This window comes from Theobroma cacao, chromosome 6, assembly GCF_053813885.1.
Source record: "Theobroma cacao isolate CCN51 chromosome 6, ASM5381388v1, whole genome shotgun sequence".
NCBI classification, from domain to species: domain Eukaryota; kingdom Viridiplantae; phylum Streptophyta; class Magnoliopsida; order Malvales; family Malvaceae; genus Theobroma; species Theobroma cacao.
Window position 1 is genome coordinate 2861693 of NC_142644.1, and position 20845 is coordinate 2882537.

The 20845-nt window shown below is 30.8% G+C and overlaps 4 protein-coding genes and 1 long non-coding RNA gene across 5 annotated transcripts; all 5 read right to left on the minus strand.

The window, feature by feature from the left end:
* Positions 1–2579: 2579 nt before the first annotated feature.
* On the minus strand, positions 2580–3659 carry LOC18595313 (F-box/kelch-repeat protein At3g06240-like). The gene has a single exon (XM_018122753.1). The coding sequence runs from the start codon at positions 3657–3659 to the stop codon at positions 2580–2582; it is 1080 nt and encodes a 359-aa protein (XP_017978242.1).
* Positions 3660–5262: 1603 nt separating this feature from the next.
* LOC18507197 (F-box/kelch-repeat protein At3g23880-like) lies at positions 5263–6336 on the minus strand. Its single transcript, XM_007099582.2, has one exon. The coding sequence runs from the start codon at positions 6334–6336 to the stop codon at positions 5263–5265; it is 1074 nt and encodes a 357-aa protein (XP_007099644.2).
* Positions 6337–7616: 1280 nt separating this feature from the next.
* LOC148761983 (uncharacterized) lies at positions 7617–8271 on the minus strand. The gene is made up of 2 exons (XM_088807318.1): positions 8129–8271; positions 7617–7980 (listed from the first exon to the last, which is right to left on the minus strand). Exons 1-2 carry the CDS (start codon positions 8269–8271, stop codon positions 7617–7619), a joined length of 507 nt encoding a protein of 168 aa, XP_088663444.1.
* Positions 8272–9753: 1482 nt separating this feature from the next.
* LOC18595315 (homoserine O-acetyltransferase) lies at positions 9754–11327 on the minus strand. The gene is made up of 2 exons (XM_007023205.3): positions 11055–11327; positions 9754–10139 (listed from the first exon to the last, which is right to left on the minus strand). The coding sequence occupies exons 1-2, from the start codon at positions 11286–11288 to the stop codon at positions 9954–9956; spliced, it is 420 nt and encodes a 139-aa protein (XP_007023267.2). The 5' UTR covers positions 11289–11327; the 3' UTR covers positions 9754–9953.
* Positions 11328–14335: 3008 nt separating this feature from the next.
* Positions 14336–15675, minus strand: LOC18595317 (uncharacterized). Its single transcript, XR_001928383.2, has 2 exons — positions 15333–15675; positions 14336–14540 (listed from the first exon to the last, which is right to left on the minus strand). It is a non-coding gene; the product is annotated as an uncharacterized LOC18595317 (long non-coding RNA).
* Positions 15676–20845: the final 5170 nt, after the last annotated feature.

Sequence of the window (20845 nt, forward strand, 5' to 3'; positions counted from 1 at the left end):
GACCGAAACATCCATTTTTTGGGCGAGAAAAGGGAGATTCAGGGATTATCTTATGCACTCTTAGAGCAGGGTTATAAAGCAAAATCTTGGTACGCATTAAAAGATGATCGATATCACAGAAACAAACCAAGCCATTATAGGAACCAACAACATTGTCCCACCAAGGAAAGGGTGTTCTGAGGTCTAAAGAGACTTCCAATGTGTCATCAATAAGCAACCTGAATCAGGACTTACCTAAAGCATCACCTGGGAACTTCGCGTTGACCAAGACGAAGCCACGGTCTTTGTTGTTTGGATTCTGAAGGTGGTCGGTGATAAAATAAGATGATTTTAAGAGACAAAGCCAGGTTTTATGTACAGACCTGAAACGCTAAATAGATTTCACTGCAAGTCTTGAGAGTATCTCACTAATGAGGTCTCCTGGTAAATTTCCGGCAACCATCTTTGTGAGTGGTTTTTAACTCCGGAGAGTGAAGTCAATGAAACGAAGAATTCAAAGATTAGGTTTAGAAATTAATTGTAAAGTGATCCTCCAAAGATATTTATGCTGTGGATAGTAATGCTTGTAATTTATTTAGAATATTTAAATTAAAAATAAGTGCATGTATTTCTTTCTCGAAAAGTTAATTTTGAATAATTTTTATCTTTTTTAAAAAATGAAATTAAAAAAAAAACAAAAGATCTTAATTATATGAGGAGAAGATAATTAGGGAAGATACAAAGATTGAATGATTAGGGTCGTTTTCAAGGCTCTTTTGCATGAAGAAAGAATGCTAATATAATGAAACTTTCAATATCAAATTTAAGCAGTAAAACAAAACCCAATGAATGTAGTATTTGAAATTCATGTTACACAACTTTTTAGGGTTATTATACAAAATATCTAATTAGAATTATCATACAATATTATTATCTAGTTAGACTATAATATCTAGTTGGAGTTATATTACAATACTATTAATTAATTAGAGTTAGATTATGAATATGATTAGTGTTATTATATACTAACAGTGTTCCATCATTAGCATATATGTATTTTCTGACAAATCACTTTGAGCTTTGTGGATTCTTTATTTGCATATTTCTTTTTAAAAACTATATTTGATGCACTAATAATGTATAATTTCTATATATTGTCAAGTGATGAGATAATGTTGTCACTTCATCAAAAAAACAAGTATAATTTTTGAATGGACATAAAAATAAATATTTCTAATTTTCTTTAAAAAAGATAAAAATATATTTTTTAAATAACAAAAAATAATAATTTTTTATCTCTCTCCAACCCTCTCTCACCTAATCTTATCTTCTTCTCTCCTTTTTGTCCATTATCAATAATAGAAACCTAAATCTAGTGATTGTTGTTATAATTAAACTCAAACTCTATCAAAACTTGAATGGAAAAGTTGGTGTTTGTAATCTTTCATAATCAATCTAGTAAATTTCAATTGACAACTCTTAATTTTCACATTGGAATAGATTTTTTAAAGCAAAGCAAATACAAAATGTATTGACTGTTGTTTAATTGAAAGATAAAAAGAATCATCAGAAAATCAACAAGAAAACTGATCAAAAATTAAAAATAAAAAAAAAAGAAGTTAAACTAATTAAAATTCATTTTCAAAGATAAACCCAAAGAACTAAAGTTGAAGTAATTTTTTGATGACTTTTTTATCTTTCTGTTAGATAACAGTATCAGGCCTCAATGTAGCAGTTTCACAACATTTTGTATCTATTTTTGCTTTACAAAATCTATTCCAATGTGAAAATTAACAGTAATCAATTGAAGTTTATGGGTTAATTAAAAATGATTACAACTCCAACTTTTTCATTTAAGTTTTGATAGAGTTTGAGTTTAATTATAGCAACAATCATTGCATTTAGGTTTTTATTGTTGATAATGGACAAAAAAGGAGAGAAGAAGATGATGAGATTGGGTGAGAGAGAGTTGAAAAGTGATAAAAAAAATTATTTTTATCTTTTAAAAGAAAATTGATAATATTTATTTTTCAGTCTTTCAAAAATTTATATTTATTTTTTAATGAAATGACACTATCTCGTGGCAATATACTGTCAGTGAAATCAAATATAATTTTTTTTTTTATGGTTTTAGTTGTCAATTTGATAAAACAAATAAAGGAAAAATACATATATATATATATATATATATATATATATATATATTTTGTCTCATAAGCTTCTTGGTACGACAATATGGTAACAAGTAAAAGGATATATTCTAATCATATCAGCTGCCATCAACTAGAAGATAACAATTCTTGGCTTGATTCAGCAGTTGTCCAACATCATCCAGCTAAGGTCTGATCATAAGCATCATCTAGCAGGTATAAGTTCTTTCAAATAAAAGTTATTTGGAAGAGTACTCAATATATCAATAGGGAATAGAGATGGGAAGAACGCTAGCTCATTTAAAAATTTTGTTGAAGAATACTCCAACTCAACTCAACTCAACTCAAGTGCTGAAGTTAACAGAGAAGTGATTAATAAATCACACAAAGAAAACTACATCAAATGTTTTTGGAATTGTAGCTACCATAAACATCACCATCTTTTCCTTCCTAGACAGAGACCAGACTCTCTGTGTAAGTGGCAATACTAAACCAGCTTACCACTGGATGATCGAATTCAACATTCTTAATTTCTTCAGTATTAGGATCATACACAGTTAGCCCTGTAAGATTTTGCAAAACCAACTTCCCATTCATCCCCAATCCTAAAAGCCACGGCGGGTGACTTGGAGAGAGTTGAATAGCATGCAGTCTAATCCATGACTCTTGAACACCATATTCCTTCATCACCCATATCTCATAACATGTTCCTTCCGCAGTCTTAACCACACAAAGCGAATTCTTATAAACATCAATCCACATGGGCCATATTTCTCTCAGAGCAAAAACCGGCAGTGGAATTAAGTTGAACATCTCGGTGCTGACATCAAAACTAACTACTACTTTTATTGCGTTTCTGTTCTTCTCAACCATTCCCAACCAATGAATAGCCCCATTTAAAAATACTTGAGGTTCATATAAGCCAAAGTTAACACCGGGGGGTATTTCCACTTCTCTCCAAGAATTCATTCCCAATGTGTACACTTCAGCTTTCACGCTAGAAACCAATTTCCCTTCCTTATGGCAATCCAAAGAAACTACCCTAACTACCTTATAATCATTATTTACAGAATCATATCCGAACCCCAATAACACATGACCCACAGATCGACTTTCTGGGCCAGGAAGAGTGGATTCAGGGATGATCTTATGCACTCTAACAGCAGGGTTATAAAGCAAAATCTTGGTACGGGGAAAATGATGATCAATATATAAACAAACCAATCCGTTACAGGAACCAACAACAGTGTCCCACCTAGGGAAGGGTAATCCGAGGTCTAAAGAGACTTCCAATGTGTCATGAGTAAGCAACTTGAATCGAGACATACCAGAAGCATTCGTGTACTTGACGAAAACGAAGGCATGGTCTTTGTTGTTTGGATTCTGAAGGTGCTCAGCGATAAAATAAGATGATTTTAAGGGACAAAGCCAGGTTTTATGTACACACCTGAAACGTAAAAGAGATTTCACAGGAAGTCTTGAGAGTATTTCAATGGTAAGGTCTCCTGGTAGATTACTAGCTACCACCATTGCTTTTATTTCTTAAGAGAGCTCTTTTATCTCCGGAGAGTGAACTCAATGAAAAACACAAACAACAGAATTTTGCCCAAAAATAAAAACGAAAATACCTATATATTATTAATATGATTATGTATCTTAAGATAAATATTCAAGATATCCAATTAGAATTGTTATACAATCCTATTTCTTAGCCATACTACAATATCGAGTTAACTATAGTACGATAATGTTAATCAGTTAAGAGTTATATCATGACTAGGAGATATATATATATATATATATATATATATATATATATTTTTTTTTTTTTTTTTCTTTTATGACATACACAAGTTAAAGGGGCCTCTGCAACAAAGGTTTTGCAAATTTATAGGCTTTAAAACTCTATTTCAGCCTGACATAAGGTAGAATTTAAATTCTAATCATTCAAGCTGTGATCAAGTACATGTTAAACAATTCTTGGCTTGATTAGGCAACCATACAGCCGAAATACTAGATTTCAAGTGATTCTCGGTTCCTGCAAAGATGCAGCACAGCTTTCTCCATGACTCTGAAGGCTTCTGCACTTGAAAGATACTGCAATAATCTCTGTCTCAGGCTACAAATAATTCCAATTGTCTTTCAAAATGCGCCAACTCTTCTCATCCCTTTGTGGTACATCCAGACAAAAAGCAGGATGTAAACTCTGTCGTGCATATCTTTCAAGTGTACAGTAACTGCAACCAGAATAATTTACTTGTTCATTATCATTTGTTTTTATTTAGATATAACAGATACAAATGAAGTTTATCTGGGTTGAATCGTTTTCATACGTAGAAACTGTTTTGGAAATTTGTTGAGTAATTTATAGGGAATGGATGATTCTAGCTTTCGTCAATCACTGGCATATATATTCTCTGAATGAGCTTTTGCTCTTGAAATATTTTTGCTTGAAAGCTTGAACATGAACTTCATTAACCTCTGTAACCTGGCAACGTTCATTATATCATTTGCTAGTTATTTAGATACGATGGATTTAATAAACTTTGTTCAGGTTCAATTGCTTTTAATGTTTAGGAACTATTCTAGAAAGTTATTGAATAATTCCTAGTCAATGGTTGATTCTAGCTTTGGTTATTTACTGCAATAATTTTTCTCTGAATGAGCTCATGCTTTTTATACATGAATTTGACCTTAAAACCTTCTATGTAGACTTCTGATTATAAGCATCATCTAACAGGTATAACTTCCTTCAGGTACAAGATAGTTGGAAGAGCATATATTAATAGGAAATAGAGATAGGAAGAATGCTAGCTCATTTAAAAATTTTATTGTTATATATAAAAGCTGTAAATCTTACAAGGCTGGAAATAGATGCTAAAGTTTCCTGATCAATTATAAATAAAGAAACTTTGCTCTTGAGAATTCATAGCCAAAAGGCAGGATTGGGATGCCAAATAGTATCAATGGAAACTTTGCTCTTGCCATCTGGTGATGTAGCTGCCATTGAAGAATACTCCAACTCAACTCGAATGCTTAAGTTAACAGAGAAGTGACTAATAAATCACACAAAGAAAAAGGCATCAAAAGTTTTTGAAATTGTGGCTACCATAATCATCTCCATCTTTCCTTCCTAGAGAAAGACCAGACTCTCTATGTAAGTGACAATAGTAAACAAGCCTATTGGATGATCGAATTTAACATTCTTAATTTCTTCATTATCAGGATCATACACAGTTAGCCCCCAAAGATTTTCCAAAACTAACTTCCCATTCATCCCCAATCCTAAAAACCACAGCGGGTAACTTAAAGAGAGTTGAATAACATGTAGTCTAGTCCATGACTCTGGAACACCATATTCCTCCATCACCCATATCTCACAATATGCTCCATCCCCAGTCCTAACCACACAAAGCAAATTCTTATAAACATCAGTCCACGTAACCCATCTTTCCCTTAGAACAAAATCTGGCAGTGGAAACAACTTGAACACCTCAGTGCTGACCTCAAAATTAACTATTACTTGTGTTATATTTTTGTTCTTGCAAACCATTCCCAACCAATGAATGGCCCCATTTAAAAATGCTTGAGGTCCATATACCTTAAAGTTAACACCCGGTGATATTGCCACTTCTCTCCAAGAAGTCATTCCCAGTGTGTGTACTTCAGCTTGCGTGATAGAAACCAATTTCCCTTCCTTATGGGATTCCGAAGAAGCTACCCTAACTACCTTATAATCATTATTTACAGAATCATAACCCAACCCGAATGTCACATGATGCAGACGTCCACTTTCTGGACGAGAAAGAGTGGATTCAGGGATGATCTTCTGCACTCTAAGAGCGGGGTTATAAAGCAAAATCTTGGTACAGGGAAAAGGATGATCAATATATAAGCAAACCAAACCATTACACGAACCAACAACACTTTCCAAACTAGGAAAGGGTATTCTGAGGTCTAAAGAGACTTCCGATGTGTCACGAGTAAGCAACTTATATCGAGAGATACCTGAAACATCCCTGTACTGGATGCAAAGGAATTCATGATCTTTGTTGTTTGGATTCTGAACGTGCTTGGTGATAAAATAAGATGATTTTAAAAGACAAAGCCAGGTTATATGTACACACCTGAAACGTAAAAGAGATTTCACTGGAAGTCTCGAGAGTATCTCAATGATGAGGTCACTTGGTAGATTACCAGCTACCATTATTGTTTCAGTTTCTGAGGAGCTTTTATAACTCCGAAGAGTAAACTTAAAGAAGAAACACAAATACCAGAGTTTCATCCAAAAACAATTTTTATATATTGTTAAGATAATTATATAAACTATCTAATTAGAATCATTATACAATACTATTACCTAGTTAGACAACATATCTAATTAGAAGTATTATACAAACAATTTAAATATCTATGTAATATATACACAATTTTATTTTATATATATATATATATATATATCAAACTGGTGGCACGGCCGGCGCCGGCCTCGTTTGAATAGTATTGGGACATGGCAGGAAAGCTAGATATATGGCTTCTTGGGTGGAGAGTTTTGAGTTTATTGGAGCATGATGGTGCGACTTGTAAGGTTTTGCAAATTTATAGGCTTCAAAACTTAAAGTGTGCTAAAGTTGTGTAATTTACATCAACCTGAATTAAACGACACTCCATTTGCTTTCACCATGACTCTGAAGGCTTCTGCATTTGAAAGATACTGCAATCATCTGTGTCTCAGTGTATCAGCAGCTTCCAATTGTCTTCATCCTATACGATTAAAACTTCAGTGCTTCAAACCCCACTTTAACCTTATAATTTTCAATTACTAAGCCTGAAAATCCCCCAAACGTTTGTAACCTTATAATTTTCATTATCAAATGCAAATTATTAGTTACAATGGGTTTAGATAAACTTTAGTCAGGTTGAATACTTTAAAGTTATTAGCAACTATTCTTGAAAGTTTTTTAAATAAATCAATGATGAAGGGTTAATTAATCTAGCTGTGTTTAGTCACTGGCATTATATGTATCTTCTGAATCCGATTATGCTTTGTAGACATGATGATCTTCTAGCAACATTTTAATCCTTGTATCCTTTGTGCTTTTGTTGGAATAGTTAATGGTAAAAGGACATTAGAACAATGCAGAGCACATTTGAAAGGTTTTTAGTTCTAAATATTAAAGTTTCTTGATCAATCATAAAACTAAAATTCACTCTAGAATGACGAAGATAGACATATTCATAGCAAAAAAGGCAAATTTATTTTCCATAGCACTTTAGCAGATTTCTTTCTCTGTGATTCTTTCATAAGTCAGACCTTGCTGCCTTTGTATAGATACAATCCTGAGAAGCACCACTGATATCCAACATAGAGATTTTAGATGGTATTGCCATTAGGTGATCCAGCTGCTGCCATTGCAGATTATCCCCCCACTCAAATGTTGAATGGTGAACAGAAGCATCACCTTCAGAGAGATTATACTCGATGTATCATTCATTGCCCCCCTTGAGGAAGACTAAACTCTCAACACAAGTGACAACACTCGAGAAGCCTACATACCGATTGAACTCAATATTCTTAAGCTCTTCTTTATCGGGGTCAAACACAGTTAGCCCTTGATAATTGCCCAAAAGCAACTCTCTATTTATCCCAAATCCTAGAAACTGCCGGGGCACATCATGACTTGAAAAGAGTTGAATAGCATGTAGTCTGATCCAGGACTCTTCCACACCATATTCTCTCACCAACCAAATATCATACCATATGTCATCCCCTCTTTTTACACGTTCTACCAGACAAAGCAAATCCCCATAAACGTCAATCCTCATATTCCGATATTCTTCATTAGACAATCTGGCAGTCGATATTGCTGGAATACCTCACTGCTAACATCGAAACGAACTCCGCAGCTCCTCTTATTTTGATGTCCCAACCAATGAATAGCCCCATTCAGGTAAGCCTGATGTATCCAATGATCAACATTCATATCCGGTGATCCCACCTTCCTCCAAGAATCATTCCCAACGTGTACACTTCAGCTTGGCGATAGCCTTTCCCTTCCAGATAGTCATGCCAACGAACTACCCTAACAACCTTATAATCATCATTTTTAGAATCGTAACCAAACCCACAGACCTCAACCATTATAGGGCAGACAGTCTATGGAAGAAAGACTGGATTGAGAGATAATCTTATACTGTTTAAGAGAAAGGTTTCAAAGCAAAATCCTGGCACCATGAAAAGGCCTAAGTTCACAGAAACAAACCTAGCCGATACAAGAACCAACAGGATAGCACCACCCAAAATAAGATTCAAAGGGTAGTTCAAGGTTGACACAGAGATGAAAGGTATCACGAGTAAGCAACCTATACTTGGACTCGTGTTTCATATTCCAGGAACTTGACAAAGACAAAGCCGAAGCCATGACCGTTGTTGTTGGGATTTTGATAGTGAGTGATGATAAAAGAAGATGATTTGAAGAAAGAATACCAGGTTTTATGTACGCACCTGAAACGTAAAAGAGATTTCACAGCAACTCTTGAGAGGATATCTGTCATTAAATCTTCTAGGAGATTACCAGCTGCAGCCATCGTTGCACACACAAAAGAGTATTACCAAATCAAAGAGGGGAGACGGCTTTGAAAACTAGTTTATTAGTCAGTAATATTAGGATGATGGCGAAAGGAGAGTATTTAGGTATCCATTAAAGAAATGCCAGAGTCATAATCTTATAAAAAAGTATAACGTAGACCAATGACCATACTAATATACTACCACTTCAAAAGTCTTTTGATGTTGTTTTTAGGGGGTTTTTTTTTTTTTTTGCCTTTGTTTTTTCTTTATGTGTGCCTTTTTCTTTTAGTAAAATATTAAATAAGACTTGAAGAAAATTTCAAATTTGAGATTTTTAAATTAAAATATTAAATTTTAATTATTGCAATATGCTAATTTATCTGATAGAACAACTAACACAAAAACTCTTTTGAACTCATGCAATGCACGATCAAATGGAAATATACTAATACTATTCAAAATATATAACCAATTTTTAACAACTTGAATATAAGTTAATGTATGTAAACAATTTTCATTACTGACATCAACAAGATAAAAGGCTAACTGCCTAATGTAGTTATTAATTTCTGCCTGTTAAATTTTTTTAATTGTAAATTTGTTATAAAGAAATTACTAATACAGAATGGAGAATGGAATATGCAGAGCCTGTTTGATAAATTCATGGCAACAAAATAAGGGGCTGCAAATAGTTTTAAAGTTCACTAAAATACGCATAATATAATAGTTAGTTTGCAGGATTTCCTTGCTAACCGTCTACATATCTGCTTGGTTCGAATCATCATACAGCCCTTCATATCGCAAAGAAGCTACCGTAACAACTTTATCATCATCATTCACAGAATCATAACCAAACCCAAATGTAACTTTTCTTTTCATACTACTTTGCTATGTTCCTAGTTTGTTACTGAAAACCTGTACGTTCACTTGGTTCACGCCTATTACGATAGCTAAAAATTGGAGGGAAAGAGATTAAAAGAACCACTAACCTTTAACCAGCTGAGAAGGAACTCAACCAGCAACATGCAAAGTCATCACAAAGGAGAGACCAAATGAAAATCTTTAAGATGTGGCTGATACCTATATTAATGTTAGAATATTTTGAGAGTGCACTTGAGTTCTTCAATTACCACTCTATGTACAGCTCAACTTCAATCACAAACTAGAGCAATTCATATGCAACGGCTTAAATGTTAATAGAACTTGTCCAGAACCAACAGGTTACATAAAGTACTATTGGTTGCTCTCTCGCTTCATTGCTCAAGACGACTTTGCTTTATCAACAATAAAACAGCAATAATAACTGGTGCTGATATCATGATCAAAGCCTGTAAGATGTTTGGTCTGGTAATCTCTGGAAAAAGGATGCTTCCATACTTTATTATAGCTGCACCTATAGCAGAACCAGCTCCTAATTTCCAAAGATAATTAAAATCTTCCTGTTAGCACCAAAGAAATGCAGCAACAATTAGCTAAACTGTGCATTGCATTAATATATCAGGACATATGATGAATATTCATTGAGCGCTCAGAAGATTTGGATACTTGCTTAGGAGGTTAGAAAATCCTGGGCCTGCATGGTTTTATTTTATTAAGAGTATTCATTTAGACATACAATATTAACCCCCCTACCAGATTTAACTTGTTATCAGTAAACAAATGAGATTAATCAAAGAAAGGGAATTCATAATATTCTGTAGAATACCACACATCTTATTTTGAAGGTCACTATATCAGTGTCATAATCTAGTGGAAATCGGATATGTCTATACTCTGTCCCAGCCAAATCCCTGCCCATACATGTCTTAGATATAACTGATTGCAAGCAATATCTGGGCACAGAATCATGAAAACGTAAACAACGGAGAATGAGAGAGAGTGTTATTCATAGCCAATCATTCAATTGTCATCCCATCAGATTAAATCACCTCAGTATAATTTCCTTTACTTCTCATGAATTCATTTTTCTTAATTCTATCCATTCACTACTAACAACATCTCATCTCAGTTCTCGATAAAGATAACATATCTTCCAAGTCCCAACAATTTTCTAAAAGGAACGGACTGCTGATTAAAAAACAAAAAAAAAAAGTCATAATTTGGTTTCAAAAGCTGCAATCTAATGCCAAATTATTGAATACCATGACTTTGCTTGATAGATAAGGCCCTTTCGCTACCCAAAGCATCAACCACGGCTTGGAAACAACTAGAGAGTAATTCAAGACCGGAACAGAAATCAAACGATTTATATAGAATTCAACTGAAGTACGTTAAAGCACGATAAATTTTAGATTTTTACAGAATACCCATATTTCTTCAGATAAGAAAAAACAAAAAAAAAATAAGAAACTGACCTGAGGGATGAAACCAGCATTGGGTTCATCCAAGCTTGGATTTTCTTCCTCTGCTTGGGAATCAACTGCTCGAATGGGAAATGAGCGTTGAAAGGAGGTGGTTGAAGAGCAGAATTTGGGGTCGACGAGAAACTTTGCTGTGCCTTTGAGCTTAGTAGCGGGATATAATGGGCAGTGACTTGGGGTGGAGTAGCAGAGCTTCGGGGATCCGCTTGCCACGGCTGAAGCTGCCATTTTTTGTTTAATGCACTTTGATGGGGGCTGAACAGATAGGTGAAGCGTGTGAATTTACACCTGGCTTGCTCTCCTTCGCTCGCTTTTCCATTTTCTCTTTTTTTTTCTATAATTATTTTATTTTCGTTTATGTTAAATAATGGTATTTTTACTTTTTAATATTCTTATATTTGAAAAATACTAATTTTTTTTACTCATACTATTTCATTGAATTAAATTTGAAATAAAAAAGAAAATAAAATTTCAATAAAACATAATAAAAAATACAAAAAATAAATTAACTATCATAGTGAAGAAAAAAATTTAGAGAAAGAACTAACATTATATATGAAAAATCATCCTGAAACCTAAAAATATGAAAATAAAAATATTAGTTAGTAAAATCTCCGTCCACTCCCTCTACAAATAACATAAATATATATATATGTATATATATGTATTAAATAAGAAAAATCAAAAGATACAGATAAATTAATAAATAATCATAAAATGGATACAACACTTTCAAAAACCATAAATAATTGATAATACAAAAATTACAAAAAGTTAAATATATTTCTTTATCTAATATCATCCCCAAATTCCAAATAATTATAATCTCATTATTTTTTTTCAACACTTTTTTAATTTAAATTAAACATTTTATTTATAATTTTTACTTCAACTTATTTTATATTTTTTTCATCTTTCATACCAATCACAAATACTATTTAGTTATTTTGAGAGAAAAGCTCACGGTAGTTGTTGTAGAAACCACAAAACGAGATTTGATATTTTATAGAAAATGTAATTATTGCTTTTAGTATATTATAAGAAAGTAATGATTATAAGAAATGTGATTATTAAAAAAATTACATTGCAATGTTTGATTTGGAAGTATTTATTAGGAATGTAATGTGATTTTACTAAATTATCTTTATTTATGAAAATATAAAATTAAACAAATTTATCTTATTTTTAATATAATTTTTAATTTTTTAACTTTAACCTTTAACATAATAAGTAATAACATGATAAAAATAATATAATATTTAAATATTAATTATTAAAATATATATATATATATATATATATATATATATATATTTAATAACAGCTTTATTAATAAAAGTTAGAGTTTATCCGCTCTGGTTCAGAAAATATTTATAGGACATAGTAATTTCCTTTTTCCTAGCCTGGGTTCGTACAATGGATACGCTCTAGTCTCTTCTTCCCATATTGAAAAGGGAGGAGTCATTAAAACAATGGAACTCCTCACATTAGAAACAAAATCCAAGACAGGAAACAAAGTCAGAAATGCAACAAGCACAAAAGCATAGCAGTGAGAAAGAGAGGAAGAAAATCAAGACAAACCCATAACAACAAGAAAAACAAAAACAGAACTGGAACGAGATAACAGTTTCTTCTTTCTAGAGATCCAACTGGTCAGGGAGAGGAAATATTCAAACTTTAAAGATCCAAGAGGCCCACAAAAGCTTTGATTCAAACAAAAGAAAAAATTGGCTCAAGGAATCTCATAAAGATTGAAGATGGTTTTGGAACCACAACCGACCACAACAGAAAATAGAAGAGAGGGCTTGATCGAAATGTCCAGGTGAGTGGTGAGAAGAGGAAGCAGAAGATGATGAGAAAATAGCAAAAGTGGAGGTAATGGGAGGGACGGTTAGGAAAAAAAAAATGTAAGGTACCCTTTGCAAAGGGAAAATTACTTCCCCTCTATGAGAGGAGGGATTGTAATGTGATCGTAATGGGATCACTTTACCTTGTATAAAGCACAAACCAAACATTGTAACGTGACTCCTGTAATTTAATTACAGGAAATGTTCCTCATTGGCATTACACCAAATGCTCCTAAAGTATACCTATGTGATATTCTCGAGTAATATAAGTAAAACAGTGTTTTATTGAAATATATCTACATTTCAATAATCATATGGTATTCACTTTATATAAGCATTCATAAAATTATTTATCAATTGCAAGGTATACAAAAAAAAGTCAAAAGTTGCATAATTGTTTAAATAGTCATTTATTAAAGAGTTGTGAATGTAGATTGTAGCACACAACTTAGTAACACGCAAAATACATACTAAGTGATTTTAATCGGTGATTTCAACGACCCTAACATTTGTTCCTTGTAAAGCTTTTTTTTTTCCAATAATGACAATAAGCATTCCATTCTCTATAAAACCCTGAATCTGATCCATCATTGCATTATCATGCAATTTGTTGAATATGCTCATAAAGTATCACAATTTAAACTAATTGTGATAAAGATACCAACACAAATACCATAAAAATTGCAAACCAACATAAAAAGAGAAGGATGATTACTATATTTTGTAAAAATTGTAAAAAAATACACTTACATGTGACATTCTTGAATAGTCAAAAAGTAACCACAACAAAAATGTTATATGAGTTTATATATAAACAATATTGTAAAAACAATAACGAACAAACATGTAAATAAATATAATTGAAAATAAGAAATAAAAGAAACCTTAAGCTTATATTAGATACAAAATAGAGCAACACAAATCAATCACACTCCAACAAATTAATCCAAAAATCACATCAACTTATAAAATAGAAAAATTCATATATAAAAAAGCTCAATAACAATGGGTAATTACCACAACGGTAAAAGAATTTTCTTCTTTATTTGTATGGCAATTTTTCTTTAAAAAAGAAAAAGATGAAATTGTAAATGTAATTAGTAAAGAAATTAAAACATTAGGGGAAAGAATAACAAAAAATTAAAAGAAAAAAAAACTAAACAAAGAATTCAATCTCATAATAAGCAAAGGAGCAAGTAGATAATTGTCTACAATAAAAATAAAAAAAAAGTATAGCTACACACCTAAGCAAATGAGATAAAAAGAAAGAAAATTTAAAAACTTACATAAAACACTTTTGATTTTTATATGGAAGCAATAACATTATAAAAATAAAAATAAAAAAATCAAATAATAAAAACTTGAATAAATAAAAAGTTATGTTATCAACAAATAAAATAAGAACGATATTTAAAATACCTGAAATAATTGTACTTGGAAACCATCTTAAACTTATAAAATTCAAGATTGTACAACAAAACAAAGCAACATTAATCAATGATATTTCAGCAAATTAGTCCAAAAACCACATCAACTTATAAAAAAGAAAAATTCATGTATAAAAAAATCAATAACAATGGATAATCACCACGAAGATAAGAGAGTTTTCTTCTTTACTTGTATGGCAACTTCTCTGAAAAAAAATCATAATTGTAAACATAATCAGTAAAGAAATTAAGAAATTAAGAGAAAAAATAACAAAATTTTAAAAAGAGAGAAAAACTAAAGTTAATGAGTAAAGGTGTACATAGATTGTTGTCTACAATAGAGAAGTATAACCACACACTTAATCAAATGAGATAAAAAGAAAAAAAATTTTAAAAACTTATTTGAAAGTTTTTAATTTCTGTATGGAAGCAATAAGAGTATAAAAATAAAAGTAATAAAGAACCCAAATAATAAAACTTGAATAAACAAATCAAATGAGATAAAAAGAAAGAAAGTTAGAAACTAACATCAAAAATTTTTTATTTCTATATGTAAGCAATAACATTATAAAAAACATAATAAAAAACTCAAATAATAAAAATTAGGATAAACAAAAAATCATGGAGTAGAACTTGCAGATAAATACATTCAAACCATAAAACTGACAGATCAAAATAGAAGAAGAAATCAATATCACAAAAGCGAAGAGCAATTGCAAGGAAGACTAAAAGACGAAAAAAGATCAGTAGAATTCCAATTGCAGAAAAAAGAAAGAAAAGAAGAGAAAGATAGAAAGAGTAAAAGAACAATGAAAATAAAATGCAGAAAAGAAAAAAAGAAAGAAAGAAAAACCAATTGCAATTGGAAATACAAAAAAATGTAAAGAAACTAAGAAGAACACCACTTTGAACAAATCAAAGACGAAAGGAAACGAATAAAAAAACACCAAAACAAAGAAAGAAAACAAAATAAATTCATAAAAGAATAGAAGACATACACAAAAATCCTGAAGAAAGATGGTAGGTAGAAAAACCCAGATTGCAAGGCAAAAATCTAGAAGCATGGTAGTAGAAAAAAACGAAAAAACCATACCTATGACAATTGGACACACTCTAGAACAAAGCAAAGGAGTAGAAGAAAGAAGGAGAGAATGGATCAAAAAAAAAAAATAAGAGAACCTTTTAGACACTAAAAGCGAGAGAAAAAGAAGGAGGGAAAGAGGAAAGAAAGAAATTGTGTGATAGGAAAATAGTGTTTCTTTTCTTCATTTCCTCATTGGGTAAAAGGAAAATACAAGGGGAAAGGAATATGATTAGATTTACATCTTTCCTTTCTTTCATAATCTAATCCTTTCAAAATCAAGAGAAAAATATTCTTTTTACTTACATTGATCATTTTATTTACAATTTTATTCCTAATTTCGTTTTTTTATCATATTTTATACTCGATATAAAGAAGGAAAAGAATTTCTTTCTTTTTTTTCCATTTTTCCTAGGCTTAATGCTCAAATAAGTGCCTAAATTATTTCAAAAAGTTCAAATAAGCTGTTATTCTTTTCTTGAGTTCCATCAATTCTTTATATTCTTATCTTGGGTCAAATAAGCTCTTGTGACTAATGATTAACTAATTGTCATTAGTTAAACTATCACTTATTATTCTATATTCATATGATACTGTAAAATATCGTATAATTATATTTTTATGTCAAATTAAAATGTTACGTCATTAGAAATTATAATATGTCTGTATATGATATTATTATTAATTATGATATGTTAACATATCATGTTAGTATAACGTGCATAGAATAACAAATGGTATTTTAACTAAGTCAATCATTAATCATATGAGGTTATTTGACTCAAAATAAAAATACAAGGGCTTATTCGGTTCAAAATAAAAGTATAAAGACTTCATTGAACGTGATAAAATATAAGAATTTATTTGAATTTTTTTAAATAATTTAGAGTTTTTCTTAAATAAATAATCTATTTCTTTTCCTTCTTATCAAATAGTGTCAAGCTTTTCTTTTGTCAAAAGATTATACCTACTTTAATAAAATTATCAAGTTAATTTAGTGCATGGTTATATATTACATGTATAGATGCTATTTAGCTATTTCGAGAGAAGAGTCCGAAATGATTATTATGAACTTTTAGTGTTTGTTTTGCTTGATTTTTTTCAGCTTATCAACCTTTTAAAAGCAGAAATCAGACCAAACAAGATTTTAAAAAGCTTTTAAAAAATCAATTTTTTTTTTAAAATAAAACTTAAAAGAAAAAAGAGTTCCAAGAAAAGCTTTAGAGAGGAACTTTCTATTCTCTTCTTTTAAAAACACGTCAACTTTTCAAGAAATTTTTTTTGGTTTCAAAAATGTCCACATTTATTAAAAATAATCCTAATATTACCATCTCAAAAAATATCTCATTTCTCAATCGATTTCCTTTTCCTCTCTCTCTTTCTACAAATCATTCTTCTCTAATGCAAATCACGATCTCTATCTCATCTGCCTTTCTCGTACTAAGAAAAAAAAATAAAAGCCCTAGCAAATACCTTTTATGGTAATTTTAACTAAAATTAAAACTTATATGAGTTGTTTTGTTAAACAACTTATAAATAAAAAAGTGCTTATAAAAGTAAATATACGAAACAGTTTTAACTTAATTTTGAAAATTATTATTTTTTATAAAGGTTTCATAATGTTATGAATATTTTTGTGAATATCCATTTATACTATCTATATCTAGATTTGATATAAATTAGATTAAATTAGAATTTAATCCATCTAATCTCTAAGTGTTATTTTCATCTTGTAAATTCTATCAAGATAAGGGGGTTAGTTGCTTATAAATAGACTCCCTCAATTCATTTGCATGCACACACTTCAATAAAATCTCTTTTCTCCCCTTAAATACTTTCTTTCTTCTCTTTAATTATTCTTTCAAGTTATCTTTATTTGTTTTTTTTAGTTATTTTTCATAACACATTATCAACACGATTCTCTAATTTCTCACACTTAAGCTTCACAAAGTCGAAGTTCAATTTTTCTTCAGGTAATTTTTGTCTATTATCACTTTATTGTTTTGCCCAAATTTTACCAATTTATAATAAGTCAATTTTTAATTTTATATTAATTGTTTTTCATCAGTCAATTTATTGTTTTGCTTGCCAATTACGATATAGTGTGTAATACTAACATTTATGTTCTTCTTTTAAGCTATCACAATGTCAAATCTTACAAAGCTTGAATTTGTGGCTCTTGATATTATTGGCAAGAACTATCTATCTTGGATTCTAGATGCTGAAATCCATTTAGATGCTATGGGTCTTGGAGACACAATCAAAGAAGAAAATAAAGCATCCAATCAAAATAAGGCAAAAACAATGATTTTCCTTTGCCACCATTTTCATGAAGGATTAAAAATTGAGCATCTCATAATAAAAGATCTAGTCGATCTTTGAAAAAGTCTAAAGGAAAGATATGACCACCAGAAAACAATAATTCTGTCAAAAGCTCATTATGATTGAATGCATCTACGATTGCAAGATTTTAAAACTGCAAGTGAATATAACTCAGCATTATATAGAATTAGTTCTAAACGAAAATTGTGTGGAGAAAAGGTGACTAATGTTAATTTGTTAGAAAAAACATTATTTACTTTTCACGCCTCAAATGTGCTCTTGCAGCAACAATATCATGAAAAAGGCTTTAAGAAATACTCTGAACTGATTTCATGTCTCCTTGTGGCTGAAAAAATAGCAAGCTATTGATGAAAAATCATGAATCTCGCCCAACTAGTTCTGCTCCATTCCCTGAAGTGAATGCAATATCATTTAGAAATTCTTGTCGTGGTCATGGTCATAATCATGGTCGTAATCGTGGACGTGGAAAAAGTCGTCATAATTATCATAGTCGTGGTGGTTACCCAAATTATTATTCTAATAATAAGAATACCCACCAGAAGTGGATGAATAGTTAAGAGATACAAGAAAAAGACAAAGGTGGACAAAGTAAAAAGAATATAGAAAATGTTTGTTATCGATGTGGCATGAAAGGGCATTGGTCACATACTTGTCGTACACCAAAATATCTTATTGAACTTGATCAAGCATCACTAAAAGATAAAGGAAAAAATATCAAAATAAACTTTGTTGAAGATGATAGCCAAGTTGATATAACACACTTAGATGTTACTGATTTTTTTACCCACCTTGAAGGACAGATTGATCATTTGATTAGTGATGAAAATCCCAATAATGAAATTTTGTAAATTATTTGTTGGAGTGTTTTTTTTTAGTACAACTCTATTAGGAACTTGGTATGTTTAGTATAATTCTATTAATAAGTTAATGTGTTTTAATATGTCTATTAGGAAGATCTTTTTTTTTTGTATTTTAATAACAAAGTTTATATTTAATGTTCTCTTCTATAAGTTTCTTACTATATATATTTTATTTTCTTGAAGAAAATATGGATATTCATCTACTTAGATCCAAGATTAATGATGAAGATATATGTCTAATAGATAGTGCTACAACGCACACTATATTTAAAGACAAGAAATATTTTTTTCACTTGACAATGGAAGAAGCTAATGTCAATACAATATCTTGTAGTACAAGATTAATTGAAAGCTCTGGAAGAGCCAATATTTCACTACCCGGAGGAACAAAGTTTATAATAAAAGATGCATTATCTTCTATTAGGTCTCAAAGAAACTTATTAAGTTTTAAAGATATTCGTTTGAATGGATATCATATTGAGACAACGAATGAGAGAGGCATTGAATATCTTTATATTACATCTGTTATATTAGGTAAAAAATGTGTATTGAAAAAATTACATACTTTGTCCTCTAGAATGTACTACACAAAAATTAAAATGATTAAAACTTATGTAAACTAGAAGTTTACTAATAATTTTAATGTTTGGTATAACCAGTTAGGCCATCCTGGATCAATAATGATGTGAAAAATTATTGAAAATTCATGTGGTCATCCATTGAAAAATCAGAAGATTTTTTAATCTAATGAATTCTCATGTGCTGTATGCTTTCAATGTAAATTAATTATAAGTTCATCACCAGTTAAAGTTGAGATTGAATCCCCTATATTTTTAGAATGTATTCAAGGTGATATATGTGGACCTATACATCCATCATGTGGACCATTCAGATATTTTATGATTTTAATCGATGCATCAACAAGATGGTCACATTTGTGCTTGTTATCAACTCGCAATTTGGCATTTGCAAGATTAATTGCACAAATAATTTGTTTGCGAGCACATTTTTATAATTATGCAATTAAGACAATTCGTCTTGACAATGCTAGTGAATTTATGTCTCAAGCTTTTAATGAATATTGCATGTCTATTGGAATAAATGTTGAACAATCTATTAGTTATGTTCATACACAAAACGGTCTAGTAGAATCGTTTATCAAACATCTTAAACTGATTACAAGGCCATTACTTATGAAATCTAAACTCCCAATTTCTGCTTGGGGACATGCCATTTTGCATGCAGCAACACTTGTACACATCAGGCCAACGAGTTATCATAAATTCTCCCCTATACAATTGGTTTATGGTCAGGAACCAAATATTTTCCATCTAAGAATTTTTGGATGTGCGGTATATGTTTCAATTGCTCCACCACAACGCACAAAGATGGATCTTCAAAGAAGATTAGGAATATATGTTGGATATGAATCGTCATCTATAATTAAATATCTAGAACCCTCAACAGAAGATTTATTCACTGCAAGGTTTGCTAATTGTCATTTTGATGAAACAATTTTTCCAACATTAAAGGGAGAAAATAAACAGCTGGACAAAGAAATATCTTGGAATACATTATTATTATCTAGTTTTGATCCTTACACAAATTAATGTGAACAAGAAGTTCAAAGATAATTCATTTGCAAAATATAGCAAATTAGTTGCCAGACGCATTTACTGACCTAAAAAAAATAACTAAATCTCATATACCAGTTGCAAATGCTCCAATCAGAATTAATGTAAGATAATCTGCCATTGCCAATGAGTCTAAGACACGCCAAAAGCGTGGAAGACCAATCGGTTACAAAGATAAAAATTCTCGAAAATGAAAAAGAGCAAATATTCAATATGGTCAGGAAGAGGAAACAAAAACTCCAAAAGAGACCCCTGATATAATTTCAAAAGAAATTCATGTACCTAAAATTAGTGAAAATGAAAAGATCTCAATAAATTATGTCATGACGGGAAAAAGATGGAACCGAAATGAAGTAAATGTCGATGATATTTTTGCATACAATGTAGCGCTCAATATTATGAAAGAAAATGAGGATCTTGAACCTATATTTGTTGAAGATTGTAAACATAGAAATGATTGACGAATGTGAAAAGACGTAATCAAAGTGGAATTAAATTCACTTGCAAAACGAGAATTTTTGTGACATGTAGTCCGTACGCCAAATGGAGTAAAACTAGTGGGATATAAATGGGTATTTGTGTGAAAATGAAAT